Genomic DNA, 17,328 nt, shown 5'->3' with positions numbered 1-17,328 from the left:
GAAGACAGGACGTATTCCTTGAAGGCTTTTTAAAAATTCTATGGGAATAAGAGGAACAGTCATGAAAATCAAGAAATTACTTTGATTCATAAGAATCCCATCAGATATCTGCACCCCTGCATATCTGGAAGGTCCATCCTGCCTTCTAAAGCAGTGGTTTAAATATCAGCAAGGTAATCCTCCAGTAGACAGTGTGCACTGCAGAAGCCAGCTGGTTTCCAAGCGAGTAGAGAGACAGTGTGTGATCGGGAGAGTAGCAGGAAGTGAAGCATGTGCCCTGCCTCTGCTGCTTCCTTGGGTGACTTGGAAAACCACCACGTTCTCTATACACTATCCTTCATTTGTCAAAGAGAAAGTTCATTTCCCCAAGGCCTTCCCAGCTCTGACATTCTGTGACCTTCCCCTGCATTGCAGCTGCAATAAGGTCAGCCTTACACTTAACCCAAAATCCAAAAAAAAAAAAGCCCTTGTTAGCCCCCACAAAGAGAACTGATGTCCCCTTATTGAAGCAGCCTGGGTTCCAGCCTAGCAATTCCACTCACTACCTGAACGACAACAATACCATCTCAGAAGACTGCCACAAATCCTAAGGGACTCCTTCATGACATGTGCCTGGCACCAAGCATGTGCTCTGCAAAGAGGTAGCTTAGCTGATGCTCCTTCCACAGGCCTGGCCACTTTCATGCTTTAACCCCTCCACCCTCCACAAAGTGGCTGCTCACATGAGTCTCACAGTAAGGATGAGGAATTGGAGGCTTAGTGAGGCTCAGTAACTATCCCAAAGTCACATGGCAGAGCCAAGAGCCAAGCTCAAACAGACTGAGCCCAGATCCAATCTTCAGCCCCTGTATTATTAACCCTCATCAGAAGCTAGAGTTGCATGTGGACCCCAGACCCCCATACAGCAATGGCATTTTTCTTCCTAGGAGCTTGAATAGCTCTGGACTGAAGATCAGTAAAATCCTACAGGTGTCTCTTCCATTATGCTTCCCAAACACACTCACAGTATCTATTGGGGTCTACTCTGCTTTCTTTCTTGCTTCTTTCCACCCTATCTGCTTCCTCTCAATTCTGCAAGAGAAGAATGAAGAATTAAGTCCATCACAAAGCCTTCTATCTATCTACACATATATGTATGTGTTAACTGAACCTAAGGAAGAAAGATAAAGGAATTATGGTTTTCCATTATAGAATTTCTTTGCCCTAAAAAAGAAAAATATCAGATGGTTTCACTTATGGGAAGAATATAGGGAAACTGAACAAAGGGGAGAGAGAGAGAGAGAGAGAGAGAGAGAGAGAGAGAGAGAGAGAGAAGTGCAGGCAAACTGTGGATCTGAGTCATACAGCAGGGGAGGAGAAGGGAGATGGGTCAAAATAGGGCATGAAAGAGACAGGTGATGTGGTAGTAAGAGATTTATGGGGACGACACATGAGTGGAGAAATCAAATATTTTACGAAAATAAACAACAATGTAAGAAAATAAAAAAGTTTTAAAAAAAAAAAAAGAATTTCTTTCCCAAAAATTCATGATCGAACTGTTTAGCAAATAGCCTACTTCATCTATATTTTCTAAAAGTAAATTCACTTAAAAATTTTTGGAGTGCCTGTGTTATTGCTATTTTCTGATCTTTGTTTGTTATTTTCTGATCACTTTGCAAATCAGATGTGAGATTCAAAAATGAAGGTGTCTCGTGAATTATCTGTCTTTTTTTGTAGTATTTCCATCTGTGCTCCATTATTGGATTCCTCAAACCATCTCAAAATAAACAGCTGCATAACCTTTGTCAAGACTAGGGTTTGTCCCTTTTGGAATCACTGTAGCCAAGTCTGTGCCCAAGAAGTCTGAAAGGAGAAGACACTCAGAATGTTGTTTGGTGAGAAAGGCACCTGGGCTGATCTTTGTCCAGTGCTCATGAACTTGGGCACATGGTAGGAGGAATGCTAGTGAGAGGCCTTCACACGTTTCTCCAGAAACCCCATTTCAGGCTCAGAAGCAGAGATTCAGAATCAGCAGACCATCACAGAAGCAGATTCGTGGCAGAAATAATGGAGATGATCAGGTCATACAGCAATACCACCGTGGGCAGCAGCCCATCTAAACTCTTTTCTAATTTTATCAAAATTATATTCCATGAACCCTCCTGGTGGCACAAGGGGTTAAGACACAGCACTATGAAGCTATCCGCAGCCACTGCAGCATAAGTTCCATCTCCGGCCAGCGAGGTGACCCACATGGCACAGCAGACCTCTCCTGACTCTCCTGCTGCTCTCCTCAGCAGTGTATTTCATTAGCTCTGCCTGTTCTGCTCCCCACTCTGTCTTTGGTGAATGCTCTCACCCCTACACCTCTGGCCTGTACCCCAGTTCTTGTATGCATAAATAAATAAATCTTTAAAAAAATTATATTCCACCAAAATGGGCTGAATTTCATGTTAGGACCTCCTTGGGTGGACAAAATTGAGTAAAGCACGCCGCTCCCCCCCACCCCTCCAAATCTGGAGCAGGCAGCATCAGGTGGGTCTAAGTGGGCCAAGGATCAATCATTAGCAAATGATGTTTCCCTCAGAATCAATGCAATTATTAGGCAAGAGCTGGGGGTCACAGTCCAGCATGGTGCCAGCCTCTTTTCTAACACACCTTATTAAAACACAAGCACGAACATAGAGTAGAACACTATCCACATGTTTCAATGTGAAAAGAATTTCCCAATGAAGCCCAGGCCCATCCTACCTCTGATATTCAGGGCTTCGGACTTTTTCTCCTTTTTCATGGTCTCCTCTGGCTCATTCTGGGTGTTCAGAGAATCACCTGCATTCAAAGAAGAAACCTTGTGTTGTGTATAAGTTCTACAAACAAAAAGAACCAATGAACTCAAAAAGAGTTTTTGTTATTTTAAAACCCCACTTGCTTATCAGACACCCCCCCCACACACACACACACACAGTCTAAAACAGGGCATTTCGCCCTTGAGATAAGACTTATGATCCACCTTTGGACTGCATTCAGACTTCCATTCAAGTTATAACAGAAGCACAAGGTGACGCCTGGCCCCGCCTCTCCAAAACCCACAACCCCCAAGGGGACAGAAGAACGGCTCTAGGGAGAGGGGGGGACCCTAAGTGCGGACAGCAGCTAGCGAAGGGGGTGGGGAGCACTGGCTGTTGCTTAATAACAATAACTGAGTTCCAAGAAATCGATATTCCTATACAGAGCAAATAGGAGGGGGTAGTGAGGCCGGGTGTGTGTGTGGGGGGGGGGGTGGAAATCCAGAGGGGGGTGAAAAAGAAATCGTATGCATAAATAAATAAATGTTTTAAAAAAGAAAAGAAAAGAAATGGTGGGGAATAGGTTACGTCCTCAGCAAAGAAGTAAAGCGGGACTGCAGAAGACACGGATTTAATTTCTTTTTTAAGCAGCGGGGAAGAAAAGGAGGGCGTGGGGCCAGCGCGCGCGCAGCAGGGAAGGGCAGGCGGGCGCAGAGGTCCAGAGGATGCAACCGAAAGGCACCTGCTACGTTGGCGAACACGGTCGCCCCCTTCTCGTCCTGCCCGGGCGCGGGGAGGGTCCGGGCCGAGTCCGGGCCGGGGGCGGCGGGCGGCGGCGGGCGGCGGCGCCGGCCGCAGCGGGCGAAGCAGGCGGCGCAGTCCTGGAAGATGAGCAGCCCCACCACGTTGACCGCCAGCCCCAGGGCGCCGACGATCAGCACCAGCTCGGGGTCGTCGATGCGCTCGGGCCGGGCCAGGCGCAGCACGGCCTCCACGAAGATGGTGAAGCAGAGCGCGGTGAGGAAGACCGCGTTGCTGAGCGCGCCCACCACCTCGGCGCGCGCGTAGCCGTAGGTGGCGCCCAGGCCCCCCGGGGCGCGCCGGGCGATGTAGCCGGCGGCCAGCCCCACGCACAGCGAGATCAGGTCGGACAGCATGTTGAACGAGTCGGAGAGCAGCGCGATGGAGTTGCCCAGGTAGCCCGACACCAGCTCGGCCACGAAGAAGGCGACGGTGAGCACCAGCATGAAGAGCAGGCGGCACGTCTTGCCCGAGTAGCGGCCCATGTCGCCGCCGCCCGCCACAGGTGGGGGCGCCGCGCACCCCGGCCTCGGCCACCCGCGCCTGGCACCGCCTCCCCGGATCCCGGCCCGCCGGCTTCTTATACGGCGAGGCGCAGCGCCCCCAGATCCGCGCGCAAGGACAGAGTCTAAAGGAGGGGCCCCGCCGTGGTGGCGCGGCGATATCTAAGAGTCCTCACTCACGTCTCCTCCCGGCCCCGGCCCCGGCCCCGGCCCCTCCCCCGCGGCCCGGCCTCACTTGGCAGGTGGCCACGGGCCAAGATCTGCCCTCCTGGGACAGAGCTGGGCTGCGGAGGGGGGCTCCTGTGGAGAGGGGGCGTGTCTGATGTCACTGCTCACATAAGGACCCCCTCGGAGAGGTGGGAGTCGCCCCAAGACCCTGCGCTCTGCTTCCCTCATCACCAACATCACCCTGACTGTTGACCCTCCGTGATAAGGGCCCTGCCCCGGCGGGTGTGTGCGCTGGCTGTGCTGTTCTCCACCTTCTTCGTGCTTGCAGGCCAGTCTGCTGTTGACCCACGAGGCCCAGCAGCACCCCCCTGGCAAGCCTACCCTTCAGGGTGCTTTCTAGGTTTTGCATCTTGAAGGTGGAGCTGACCCATCTCTCGGCCACCCCATGGCGGGGTGGCTGTCTTGTCTTCTATTCTTCATAAATGGGCTTCTGTTACCTTCTTAGGGTACAACAGCCACCCTGTCCCCTGCTCCTTTTGGATCTTCACTCACAAGGCCTCCTTCCCAGGTGAAGGGCCGGCTACCCCAAGACTGCACAGTCACCCCCTTCCCCCAACCCAGGACTGCACAGTTACCACCACCACCACCACCTCTCAGCACTCAGAAATACACCTTTTCTATGCTAGACACAACTCCCTTGGCCACAAAGAAGCCAGGACAGGTCTGCCAGTGTGTTGTCTCTGTCTGCACCGGAGAGAATATTCGCCTGCCTGCGTGTGGCCCTCACAGCATGACCTGACACTGCTGGTTCAATGTTCTGACCCTCACACAGTCTATTCCCATTACAGCCTTTCCCGTTGACAACAGTTTCCCTCCCCCCAAGTCAAAGTTACCCAGGGCTCTGGGAGAGGCTGGGGAAGGGGCTGTTGAAGGAAAGTGCCTGCTTCTGGGGGGCAGGGGGTGGGAAGTTTGCAGGTCTGTTGGTTGGTTGGTTTCTGCTGTATATTCTTGTCTCCAAAATTTGCCCAAGAGAAAGTCTGCTGATCTCTATTCTCCCTCCCCCACCCCAACACCTGAACTTTAACCAGTCCCAAAAAATCCATATCTCCTTCTGGCATGAAAATAAACAAAAATATCTCACCGCAAAAACAAAAAAAGCCACAGTATCCACAAGCAGAGCACTCTGACTCTGGGCCCATTCTTGTCTAGCCCGGCGAAGCTGCCTGGGCCTGTTTACACTCCTGTAAAATGGGTATATTAATAGTGACTCCTCATCAGCTTGGGAGGATAAATTGGATTCACAGGTGTACAGTAATTATCATAGTGGCTGACATATAGTAAGTAAGCCCTCTGTAAATGTTAGCTGCTTGTATTTTTTAAAGCAAAAATTTTTTTTACTTAATAAGTAAGCTTTTTTTATTTTTAAAGATTGATTTATTTATTTATACAAGCACTGGGTACAGTCAGAAGCGCAGGAGGGTGAGAGAACTCACCAGAGCCAGATCAGGGAACAGAACAGGCAGACTGACCTAATACACTGCTGAGGGGAGCAGCGGGTGGCGGGAGAGGTCTGCACGCCATGTGGGACCCTCGCTGGCGGCTGGGGATCGAATTGCCACTGCAGAGGCTGCTGGCAGCTTCGCAGCCCAGCACTTAACCACTGTGCCACCAGGGGAGACCCAGTAAGTAAGCATTTTTTAAAAACCAGACAGGAAGAAAAAAGGGGCGTGGGGTAGGGAAGAAGAGCGTGGAGGAGGGAGGTGCAACGTGGTGCTGAGGCCCACATGATGTCATTAGCAAGTCAGCCTTAGTGTTCCCATGACACAATTACTCTGCTTCTTGACCAGCAAGTGACACACATAGACAAGAGAGCAGGCAGACCTGGACCCTCCCTGGGTCAGCTCATACTGTTTTCAAACTGCAAAATCTCTGAAAAATTTCACAGACAACAGCAAGCAACAGTCAAAGCCAGAGAGAGGGGCCTTTAGGAAATCACTGGCTGGGGGAACATACTCCCTGCGCATTGTACTTCTCGGTTGTTCACAACTGAAAGAAAACCTGACATCAGCAGAACTATATCACTTGTTCCTGTTGCCTGTCATTCTCCCAACCAAGGCAGATAAGGAGAGTTGTGTCACCGCCCCAGAAGGGAGTCAGAGCCAGAGCCAGTGGCTGTTCAGTGTCGAGGGCCTGCTTTCCTGACTGTAACAAGGCTAAGGGTGTCAACAAAACGCATTTAAGAAAAATGTTTTGACCAACTATATAAAACTTAAGTTGATTGACCAAAATCTAGACTATCTTATACTTGACTGGAAATTAGGAGGTTTTAACGGCTTTTGTTTGTTGAACTCCTGCCACACCCCTGTGCAGAGAGCTTTCTAGGCATTATCTCATTTCTTCTTCACTACAGCCTCATAAAAGAAGGACACTTTTATGCATGACAAATCTAAAACCCAGACATTGCCCCAAATCAGACAGTCTGTGATAGAATTGAGATCTGATTAAGGCATCTAGAGTTTCTTTTTTCTTTTTTTTTTCCTTCCAGAAATTTATTTATTTATTTATTTTAAATTTACATTTTATTTTTATATTCCCCATACAATTACAACCCCCTTATTTTGACCCCAAGCCCTCCTTTCCCTGCCCCCCAACCCCCATAGAGTGTCTCTTGTTCTTAGTTATTTGTTGATTTTGATATTTTCTTTCTTATAGTTATTATTCTTTTTCCTGGTCCCTTATTTAAGTTTTCTAGATTCCTGCTATGAGTGAGACCATCCAGTATTTTTCTTTTTCTTTCTGGCTTATTTCGCTGAGCATGATCCCTTCCAGCTCTATCCATGTTGCTGCAAATTGCATGAGTTCATCTTTTTGAATGCTGAGTAATATTCCATGGTGTATATGTACCACATCTTCTTGATCCAGTCATTTATTCTTGGGCCTCTGGGTTGTTTCCAAAGCTTAGCTATTGTAAACAGTGCTGCTATAAACATAGGGGTGCAGGTGCTCTTTGGAATTGATGTTTCTGTGTCCTTTGGGTAAATACCTAGGAATGGAATTGCTAGATCATATGGAAGCTCCATCTTTAGCAGGTTGAGGAATCTCCACACAGCTCTCCATAGTGGTTGGACCAGTTTGCACTCCCACCAGCCGTGCAGGAGAGTTCCTTTTCCTCCACAACCTCGCCAACATATGTTGTTGCTAGTTTTTTAATATGTGCCATTCTCACTGGTGTAAGATGGTATCTCATGGTAGTTTTGATTTGCATTTCCCTGATTACAAGTGATGTTGAACATTTTTTCATATGCCTGTTGGCCATTTGCATTTCCCCTTCAGAGAAATTTCTTTTTAGCTCTTCTGCCCATTTTTTGACTGGATTATTTTCTTTGTTGTTGTTGAGTCTCATCAGCTCTTTGTAGATTTTTGTGATCAGTCCTTTATCATTATTGTTGTGTGCAAGAATGTTCTCCCAGTTGGTGGGGTTTCTCTTTGTTTTGGTTATTGTCTCTTTTGCTGTGCAGAAGCTCTTTAATTTGATGTAGTCCCAGCTGTTTATCTTTGCCTTCACTATCACTGCTTTGGGTGATGTGTCTGTAAAGGTGCCTTTGATGTGCATATCACGAAGTGTTTCACCTATATTTCCTTCTATGTATTTTATGGTTTCAGGTCTTATGTCTAGTTCTTTAATCCATTTTGAGTTGGTTTTTGTGCATGGTGTTAGTTAGTAGTCAAGCTTCATTCTTTTGCATGTAGTGACCTAGTTTTCCCAGCACCATTTATTGAACAAACTTTCTTTGCTCCAATGCATATTCTTTGCTCCTTTGTCAAAGATTAGTTGACCATAGATCTGTGGGTTTATTTCTGGATTTTCCATTTGATTCCATTGGTCTGTGTGTCTGTTCTTGTTCCAATACCATGCAGTTTTGATGATTAAGGCATCTAGAGTTTCTGTTCTTCACCCCACATTATTCTAAAGTTCACTTTCGATGAGTACAGAACTTGATGTGCTAGGATTCAAAAAATCAGACATTGTGATGCTAAAAGTTCTTTCTGTACTGAATTTAATCTGGAAATTAATACATCAGTGATTTTTTTTAAGGAATTGAAAAGGCATCTGTTTTTATTTTTCAGTTCTATTCAAGACAAGAAGTGATGCTCCCTTCAACAAAGAGAGTGGGAATCTTGTCCAAGGCACCGAAATCTTATTCCAAAGAGATTACGCGGGGTTATTCTTATTCCCCATAGCACAGCAGACTTTAATCACATCATCAAAAGATGGAGACTTCTTGCCAACACCCTGCTCCAGACACACTCAGCATGAGAGCAGTGGTGACATTTCAGAAGGAAATTGTTTCTCTGGTCTGGTGCACACAGTCAGCTCTTCATTGGTGAATTTATATAACACGTACATCTGTAACTCGTTGGCCGTTTGGAAGTATTTTTTGAACTCCATGCATACTTATTTTGTCCCTCAAAGTTTTACAGCATACATTACATTGAAGAGATTTTTTTTAAGATTTATTTATTTATACATATAAGAGCCAGGGTACAGGCCAGAGATGCAGGAGGGTGAGAGGATTCACCAGAGACAAAATGGGGAACAGAACTGGGAGATCAACCAAAATACACTGCTGAGGGGAGCAGCAGGTGAGACAGAAGAGGTCTGCTTTGCCATGTGGGTTGCTCTCTGGCCGGCAGGTGATCAAACTCTTGCTGCAGAGGCTGCGGATAGTTTCATAGTGTGGTGCTTAACCTCTTGGGCCACCAGGGAGGCCCTACATTGAAGAGATTCTTGGCCCGGAGGAATCACTCTTTTTTTTTTTTAAGTTAGAGGCATGAGATGTGAAAAGATAGAACTTTGGAGATGGTCAGTCCCACTTTGGACTGTTGAGGTACTCAGACACCTGGGAGGTGCAGCCTGCTTAGGAGGAGGCAGCTCTAATATGGGTTCAGAGCTTTGGAGCACTATGGTATGCTCACTGTTTGCACAGTCCTGCTCACACATGGAATTAGGAGCTAAGTGGCATTAATGACCCCAGGAGTATTTCACAGTGCCCTTCAGACACACTCAGGGGTCCTCCCTGATGCTATTCACAGAACAAGTAGGAAGGTAATGAGACTTCATTTTACCTTAAGAAAACTGAGTTAGAGAGTCAGTTACTTGTTTAGTTTTTGCAGCTAGGAATAATCAAATGATACCGTAAACTTCAGAGATGAGCAGACTTGACCCCATCACCAAGCATGGCATTTGGACAATCACAGCGGCATCTGTGCTCATTTTGATTCATATTTTAGAAAGCAAAGCTAAGGTTGATCAACCTTTCTGGAAGGTTCTCCTTCCAAATGATCACCTCATTCTCTTTGCTTATGTTATTTATAGTAGAGATGTATATATTTTATCTTATCTCCACTGCTGGAAAAGAATCCTACTGCATATATGTCACCTTTTGAAGTACAAGCTCCTACAAATACTGAGTCCAAGAGTACAAGCATTGAAAATTGTTTATAGCAATTGCCAAACTGCCACCCAAAAGTATGGTGCAAATTTATACATCTATCAAGAACCCATGAAATTGTTAGCCTCATTTTACTTTTTATAAAAAAATATTTTTTATTAATTGCTGCTAATGTCTAAGAATGTAACAGATTTTTTTTGTATTAACCTCTTACCCTCTGACCTTGCTAAACTCACTTTTTAGTTCTTATAGTTGTTTTATAAATTTCCTGGTATATTCTAGATAGATAATCATATCATCTGCAAACAGAAAATTTTATTTTTTTCTTCTATAAAAAAATGTATGAGAGTTCCAGTTTCCCTAGGCTTCTAATTATTAGCCCATGAGGTCTTTAAAATTTTGGCAGGGGTCTATTTAACTATTCTCAAAGGTTTTTTTCCCTAATGCTCTTCTTGTTAGTATGTCAAACATTAACATTCTATTTTGTACTTAGAATTATCAAAATGGCTTAAAATTATTTCTATATTTAAGCTCACTTAATGCTTACTAGCAATCCTTTTATATCATGGATTTTGAACTACTGAGCTTATCTTGATTCATATTTTAGTTGGCTGGATTTCATTAAGTGGGTTTTTTTTTTTCAATAAAGGATATTGGGTTTCACATACATATATATTTTATGTTGCCATTTATACATGCATAAAACTATCCAGGACTGTGCAGACATCGATTCATTGTATCTTGTCATTGCTTATTACTGTGGAGAAATCCCAGTCCAGCCTGATATTTGTTCCCTTGCAGATGGTAGTTTTCTTCTGTCTGGATACCTATGAGATTCTTTTTTATTCTTGAAATTCAGAAACTTCTTCAGAATGCACACATTGATTGTTCCATATCCATTTTCCATTTTGATTTGCATGTTTTTACCTACCTTTAATTTGGAATAAATAGTCCTAAAAGAGGGGTTAAATCAGAAAGTTGGGCATTGAAACCAAAGAAATCCTTCAGAGGTAGAAAGACCAGGTTTCAGATGGGCCCAGGCTCCCTACCACCCTCAGGGGGGAGTGGACCCAGGGAGCCACTAAAAGACAAAACAAAACAAAAACTCTTAGACCCTCAGGGACAAAATAGTGGATACCAGAGGGGAGGTGGGGAAACTGGGGAAAGGGATGTGGCGCATGGTGACACGCACAGCGCAGCACATGCAGATATTGGTCTACCAGTCTGGACACCTGAAATCTCTGTAATGTTATAAACCAATATATTACTTCAATTCTTTTAGCCATTGTCCTAAAGCTGTAAATAGGGGCCAGAATGAAAGCATGCAGGAATCCAGCCATAACCTTGTCTGCCGCACCCTTACATGTTGGGTGGGCGGGGAGGGCGTCCTTGGTTCTCAATCCTCAGGTGGACCTGAATGTGAGGGGCTGTACAGTGCTCGGAGCCTCAGCCACGTCCTGACAAAGATGACGAGCCCCTGGACCCCAAACCGATGTCCATGAGGTGAGACTTTAGGGGTTTTGGGGAGCAGTGAGTGTATTTTGCATGTGGAAGTGACGTGAGCTGTAGCTGGAGGACAGAGCGTGTGCAGACTGTTCTTTCCAGAAATGGCACAAGGTCTTCCACAGGCACTTGAGGCTCCTTCCATTCGGAAGTGATGTCTTTGGGCTTGACCTTCTTGTCACTTGCTTGTCATCCATAGAATCTGAGGACCAGTCACAAAAGGCAGGAAACATCTACCTTGTTTGACAGAACATTCACACTTGAAACCCTGAGTCACGGCGGGCGATGTCCTTAGGCCTCCTTAATGAGGGGAGAACTCACCACATGAAGAGGGGTCAGTATCCTCAACTGTGAGCTCCTTGACCCAGGAGCCAGACAGATGAGTGAGTGAGCCTTCAGAGTGATTCAGCTTCCTGCCACCAAGTCACCCCTCACCTTGCTTCTGAGCATCCCCAAACAAGGCTGTTCCCACTGTGTCCTTTCCAAATTCTGACCCACAGAATCCCAAGTATCATAAAATGATTACTTTTCATGCCACTAAATTTGTGGTGACTTGTTATGCAGCAACAAGAACACAGAGTGGCCATGCAGAGATTAACACAACTAGAGTAACTTCCACAAAATTAAGAGCTACTTGAGAAGAGCAGCCTGGCATGATTAGCCCACAATATTTCAGGTCATATTAGATGAACTTCAAAGGGAACGTTAGTCGATGCAAGGGTGTGCCTGTGTCCTGCGGGAACAGGTGACACATGGAAGGGGATGGAGGCAAGAAGAAGAGCATTTGATCCTGGCCTGGGTTAGGTTTTCTGTTTAGCTGGAAATGCTTTTCAAGTGAGATGATCCAACTCCTAGAGGTGAGAGTGGACAGAATTTGTTTGGACAGCAGTTGCATTTGGCAAACCCATAAAACACTGACTTCGTTTCTCTCACTGTGATAAGAAAAAAATCTACGTGGGAAAAACAAAGGTCTGGCCCAGAAAGCAATGACAAAGTAGAAGGAGAAAGTCCAAGAAAACAACAAGCTTTGCATGTGGTCGAGTAGGAAAGGGAACAACTGAGAATGTGATTAAACCATTAACAATTTCGCTAAGCCTGCCTGAGCAAAGAACACACTAGCGGACCATCCGGTATTTTTCTTTTTCTTTCTGGCTTATTTCGCTGAGCATGATCCCTTCCAGCGCCATCCATGTTGCTGCAAATTGCATGAGTTTATCTTTTTTGATTGCTGAGTAATATTCCATGGTGTATATGTACCACCAGGAAAAAGACTAATTATAATAAAATCAAAATCAAAATCAACTATAAACCAGAGACACACTATGGGGGTGGTGGGGAGAGGAGGGATTAGGGTCAAAATAAGGGGGGTGGAATTGTATGGGGAATATAACCAAGATGAAAAATGCATACATTGTGCAAAAATGAAAAATGATGTAAAAAATATATAAAATAAAATAAAATATGTAAAAAAAGAAAACACAAAAACAAAACAAAACAAAACAAAAAAGAACACACTAGCGGAACCTCCAAAACTTCAGAACAGAAGATTGAGCAGGGTGATCTGCTCCCCTGCCCTCCCCCAGACTGCAGCATCCTAAAGCTGCGGAAGAATAATATCAGGAAGATGGCAAACAGCAGCAGCAGCTTTACATATTCAAAACCACTTCAGCTCACAGCCTGGTAACGCTGAGCCTGGGCTGAAACTGTGGGTGCCAGGGAGAAGCTCCTGGGCAGCAGTTCTGGAGCTAGAGCAGTGTCTGAGGGGCAGGAATGAGAAACGCCAGAGAAAAACAGGTATAGGTGAAGGAGATGAAATTCAGGAGGCCTCTCCCTTCCTTTTCTTCTTTTCCTTTTTCTTTTAAGATTTTATTTTTATTTATGCATACAAGAACTGGGGTACAGGCCAGAGGTGCGGGGGGGTGAGAGGATTCACCAGAGACAGAGTAGGGAACAGAACAGGCAGACTGACTGAAATACACTGCTGAGGAGAGCAGCGGGCAAGACAGGAGAGGTCTGCTGCACCATGTGGATAGTTCCCTGGCCCGCCGGGGATCAAACTCTTGTTGCAGTGGCTGCAGACAGCTTCATAGGTTGTGTCTTAACCCCTTGTGCCACCAGGGAGGCCCCTCTTTTCCTTTTTCTTATTTCTCCTCCTCATCTCTTCCTCCTGTTTCTCCTCCCGCTTCTTCTTGCTCCTCCATTTTCCTCTCTCCTTCCTCTTATTCCTTCCATAGTCCCTATTCTGACTCTGTCTCCATATCTTACTCCTGCTGATTGGAAAGGAAAAATGCCAGAATTTCCCAGATCCTAGGACATCATTGAAATTCCTAAACTCTGCAAGTAGCCAGGGATGTTTTAAATGTCACTCCCTGGGAACAGGTGTTTACCAGATACAGGAAACTTGGTATCATGTCACCCTCCTGTTGGGAGATCTTTGTGATGAAGCTGAGTGGGAGATCTGTCCTGGCTGAGTCCGGCAGACTGGCCTCTGAGAGGTGCAGAAACCAAGCAGATTCCTGTCCAGGGCACACTAGTCCTCTCCCTGAGTCTCTGCTGTGGTCCTTGTAAGTGGTTATGACCAGGCTTAGACTAAATGCCAAGTTCTGGGGACCTACATTTGCCTATGTTAAGTATCTCGCTCTGAAATAATATTATGTGATTCAGTCAAACTTCTGAAACTCTTTCAAGAGAACAGCAGGAAATTAAGAAAATACTCAGAGGCCAAAAAGGAAGTGAAAACCCAGTCCAGAAAGGTGACATGAAGTCTGAATCTCTCCTCCGGGTAACTTCCTGACAAAGACAGACGCTCTCACCTCCTCCGATTTTATCAGTCACACTGTCAGGTGAGCCACAACTTAGATACATGCAAGGTGGAGAGCTGAATCAGAAAAATCCTCGGTAAGTTCAACCCCTTGGTGAAAGGCTAAAGCAAAACAAAACAATAAAATAAACAACAAAACCTCATCGCCTCTAACAAGACCACAAGGAAACATGCGTTTTCAGCCTTGGCTGTGGCTGGGCGACTCTGCCAAGCCAAACACTCACAGTGAGGCCGAGTTCAAAGAGAGAAAGCTTTGGGGTTTTGTGTCAACTTGACTTCTTGTCTTTGGTCTGATCTTTAACTTAATAAAGGGGGGAGGCTTTGATTTCTTTGGAAAGTAACTCATAAAGTTAAATATTTCATTCATTTTTAATTTTTCCAACATCATTTGATATTAGGAGGAGATTATTATTGTTAACATTTGGGGCATGTCTATATTGCTGACATCGAACTATGAGAATACACTGGTTGCCCCTTATCTGCAAGGCGTACATTCCAAGCCCCCTAGTAGAAGCCTAAAACCACAGCGAATACCGAATTGTGTACGTACTTTGCTTTTTCCTATACATACATAGCTATGTCAGAGTTTCACTTATAAGTCAGGCACAGTAAAAGACTAACAATAACTAATAATAAAATAAAACGATTATAACAATATACTATAATGAATAAAAGGTGAATGTGGCTACTCTTCCCTCTCTCAAAATATCTTATTTTATGTAGTATTTAAGGACCAGGGGTAACTACAATTGTGGAAATCAAAACCTCTCATTACGGGGGGAGGATTACTGTGTCTTGGTGCTGTTGTCTCCTGTCACTCTGTAATCTCTAGTGAGCGACACTGAACTTTTTTATGGGATTCAGAGGCAATTAAATGGACATATTTATTATCTTAATCCATGATAATCATCAGAGCATGCCAACACCAGTCCCAAGGAGAACCCCAAAGGAAGCAGTGTTTGAGGTTGGGGGTACAAGTCTTAGAAAGTGCGGCAATGCCATCAGGTAACTTTCATCTAGTCCCTCTGGGGGAGCCAGGAGGAATGAGCAAGTCCATCTTCTGCCTCCTGTTTCCACCAGGGGGCATCCTTGTAGCTTTTCTGGCCTTTCATTCCCTCGCCAACCTCCAAGGGAGAAACCACCCCAGGAAATGGAAGAATCCTGGCTCAGCCCTCCCGGGGCTGCCCCCTGGGAACTGCCTGTCCTCAGGTGAGCACACTCTGCATCCAGCCCCACGGTCTCTACTTGTTGTGCTCTGTCAGGCTTTGGTTTCTGCCTAGATAACTGCTAGGATATTCTGGCACATCCCAGGTATACTCTCCAGTCCAGCCATTATCAAAAAACCGAGGGCTTATGTTTATCTCTATCTCATTGTTTTTGATCCTAATCTCAGTTTGCATCAGACTCATGAGTCGGAATTCTTTATTGGCTCCATAAAGCCCTAACAATGTCAGTTCTGTGACGGTCACCACACCATAGAATGAAATTTGGTTCTCCTCTTTCCTCTCCTGTAAAATCTCAAGGCAATTTCTTCAGGTAAAGAATTCTACAGAAGGGCTCCCCGGTGGCGCAGCGGTTGAGCGCTGGGTTGCAAAGCTGCCCGCAGCTTCTGCGGTGCCAGTTCGATCCCCGGCTGCTCCCCGGCCACTGGAGGAGGGTCCCACATGGCGCGCAGACCTCTCCTGCCGCCCGCTGCTCCCCTCAGCGGTGTACTTCGGTCCTTCTGCCTGCTCTGCTCCCCGCTCTGGCTCTGGTGAGTTCTCTCGCCCTCCCGCGCTTCTGACTGTACCCAGTGCATGTATAAACAAAACAAACAAACAAATAAATAAATAAATAAAACATGCCTCTATATAAAAAAAAAAAAAAAAAAAGAATTCTACAGAAAATAAGCATCCAGATACTTCTGACTTCTCTGCTGTCCTTCTGGAAGGAACCAAACCCTCACCTTCAGTGGTCTGAGTTATGAACATCTTGTTGGGCGGATACAGTGTTAGGGCTTTGTGGGCATAAAGACCAGGACCACAGATCTACCCATCCACAGCTACTTCCTTCAGATGGAATTAGACGTTAGCACTGAACTTAATGTAGAATATGCAGATGTTGACTATAATGATGTACACCTGAGACCTATATAATGTTATAAAGCAATGTTACTTCAATAAAAAAAATTATAATTACTTCCTTCAAAATTCTCTCAAGACATCTCAGATGCAGACAATAAATATCAAGAACATGAACTTTGGAAGATAATCTTCTAAGAAAAAGGAGTCTCCAGCTATTATTGCCTCTCATAAAAAACGATGGCAAAACCCAAGTATGTATTAATCAATCAGAGACAGTCAAACACAATGTTTTATAAAAATCATGACCCATGAAAGAGGGGAAAAATAACAAATAGGTACTTTATCATTTGTAAGCAACTGGTCAAGTTGAAAACCAAAATAAAAAACTTTCATTTCACCCCTGCCCTCTTCCTCAAAAGTTAAGCTTCTCGGTTAGGAAAGCAGGACTGTCTTTACTCACAAGAGGGAGAGGTTTGAGAGGTAACTCATCTATAGCAGGAGAGAGGCAAGAAAATGCAAAGTCCTGCTCTGACCTCAGCTTTGGGCTCACTAAAAAAGTTCAGTGCCTCAGTTTGTTCATTTGTAACTTGGCAATACGACCTACCTTGCATTATTTGTTTGTTTGTTTGTTTGTTTGTTTAACATCCTTGCTTATTTTTTCACATTATAGGATTTCTCCCCTCCGATGCCCACAGTACACCTGTGCCCCACACCACACACTTGAATTAGTTCAACAAGTGGCACACGCATGTGTTATTTCTGTTGTGACCATTTAAAACCATTTAAAATGATCTCATTTTTAAGAGTTAAAAAGTATAAGTAATGAGGAAGGTAACTTTTACGAGAGCCCTTTGGAAAAGAAAACACTGGTTTTATTTATCAAGGGAAAAGCAAAGAGATTCTTTAAAATTGGAGTAATGGGGCCTCCCTGGTGGCACAAGGGGTTAAGCATCAGCACAATGAAGCTATCCGCAGCCTCAGCAGATGAGTTCAGTGCCCCACCAGGGAGCTGACCCACATGGCACAGCAGGCCTCTCCTGTCTCGCCTGCTGCTCCCCTCAGCAGTGTATCTCAGTAGATCTGCCTGTTCTGCTCCCCACTCTGTCTCTGGTGAATCCTCTCACCCCCAGCATCTTTGGCCTGTACCCCAGCTCTTATATGCATAAATGAATAAATCTTTAAAAAAATAAATTAAATTAAATTAAATTAAATTTAATTGGAGTGATGATACCTGAGATGAGGCTCAAAGTG

General features: G+C 45.1%; 1 protein-coding gene across 3 annotated transcripts in view; it reads right to left on the bottom strand.

Moving 5' to 3' along the window:
• Positions 1-17,328, bottom strand: part of SLC30A10 (solute carrier family 30 member 10) — a gene marked incomplete at both ends in the record, with an annotated part of 33,560 nt that overhangs the window by 8,775 nt on the left and 7,457 nt on the right. The window contains 2 exons of one of the 3 annotated variants that reach the window (XM_084246162.1): positions 2,731-2,808; positions 3,508-4,051. In XM_084246162.1, coding sequence (XP_084102288.1) covers positions 2,731-2,808; positions 3,508-4,051 — 622 coding nt within the window. Of the gene's footprint in view, positions 1-2,730; positions 2,828-3,507; positions 4,052-17,328 lie in introns of those variants that run through there. The other 2 variants (XM_084246163.1, XM_084246164.1) reach the window with 2 other exon arrangements.

The sequence above is a fragment of the Talpa europaea genome (genome assembly GCF_964194135.1).
Source record: "Talpa europaea genome assembly, chromosome: 10".
Classification (NCBI taxonomy): Eukaryota; Metazoa; Chordata; class Mammalia; order Eulipotyphla; family Talpidae; genus Talpa; species Talpa europaea.
Note: the sequence above shows the minus strand (reverse complement) of the source record. Positions and strands in the feature narration are given on the sequence as shown.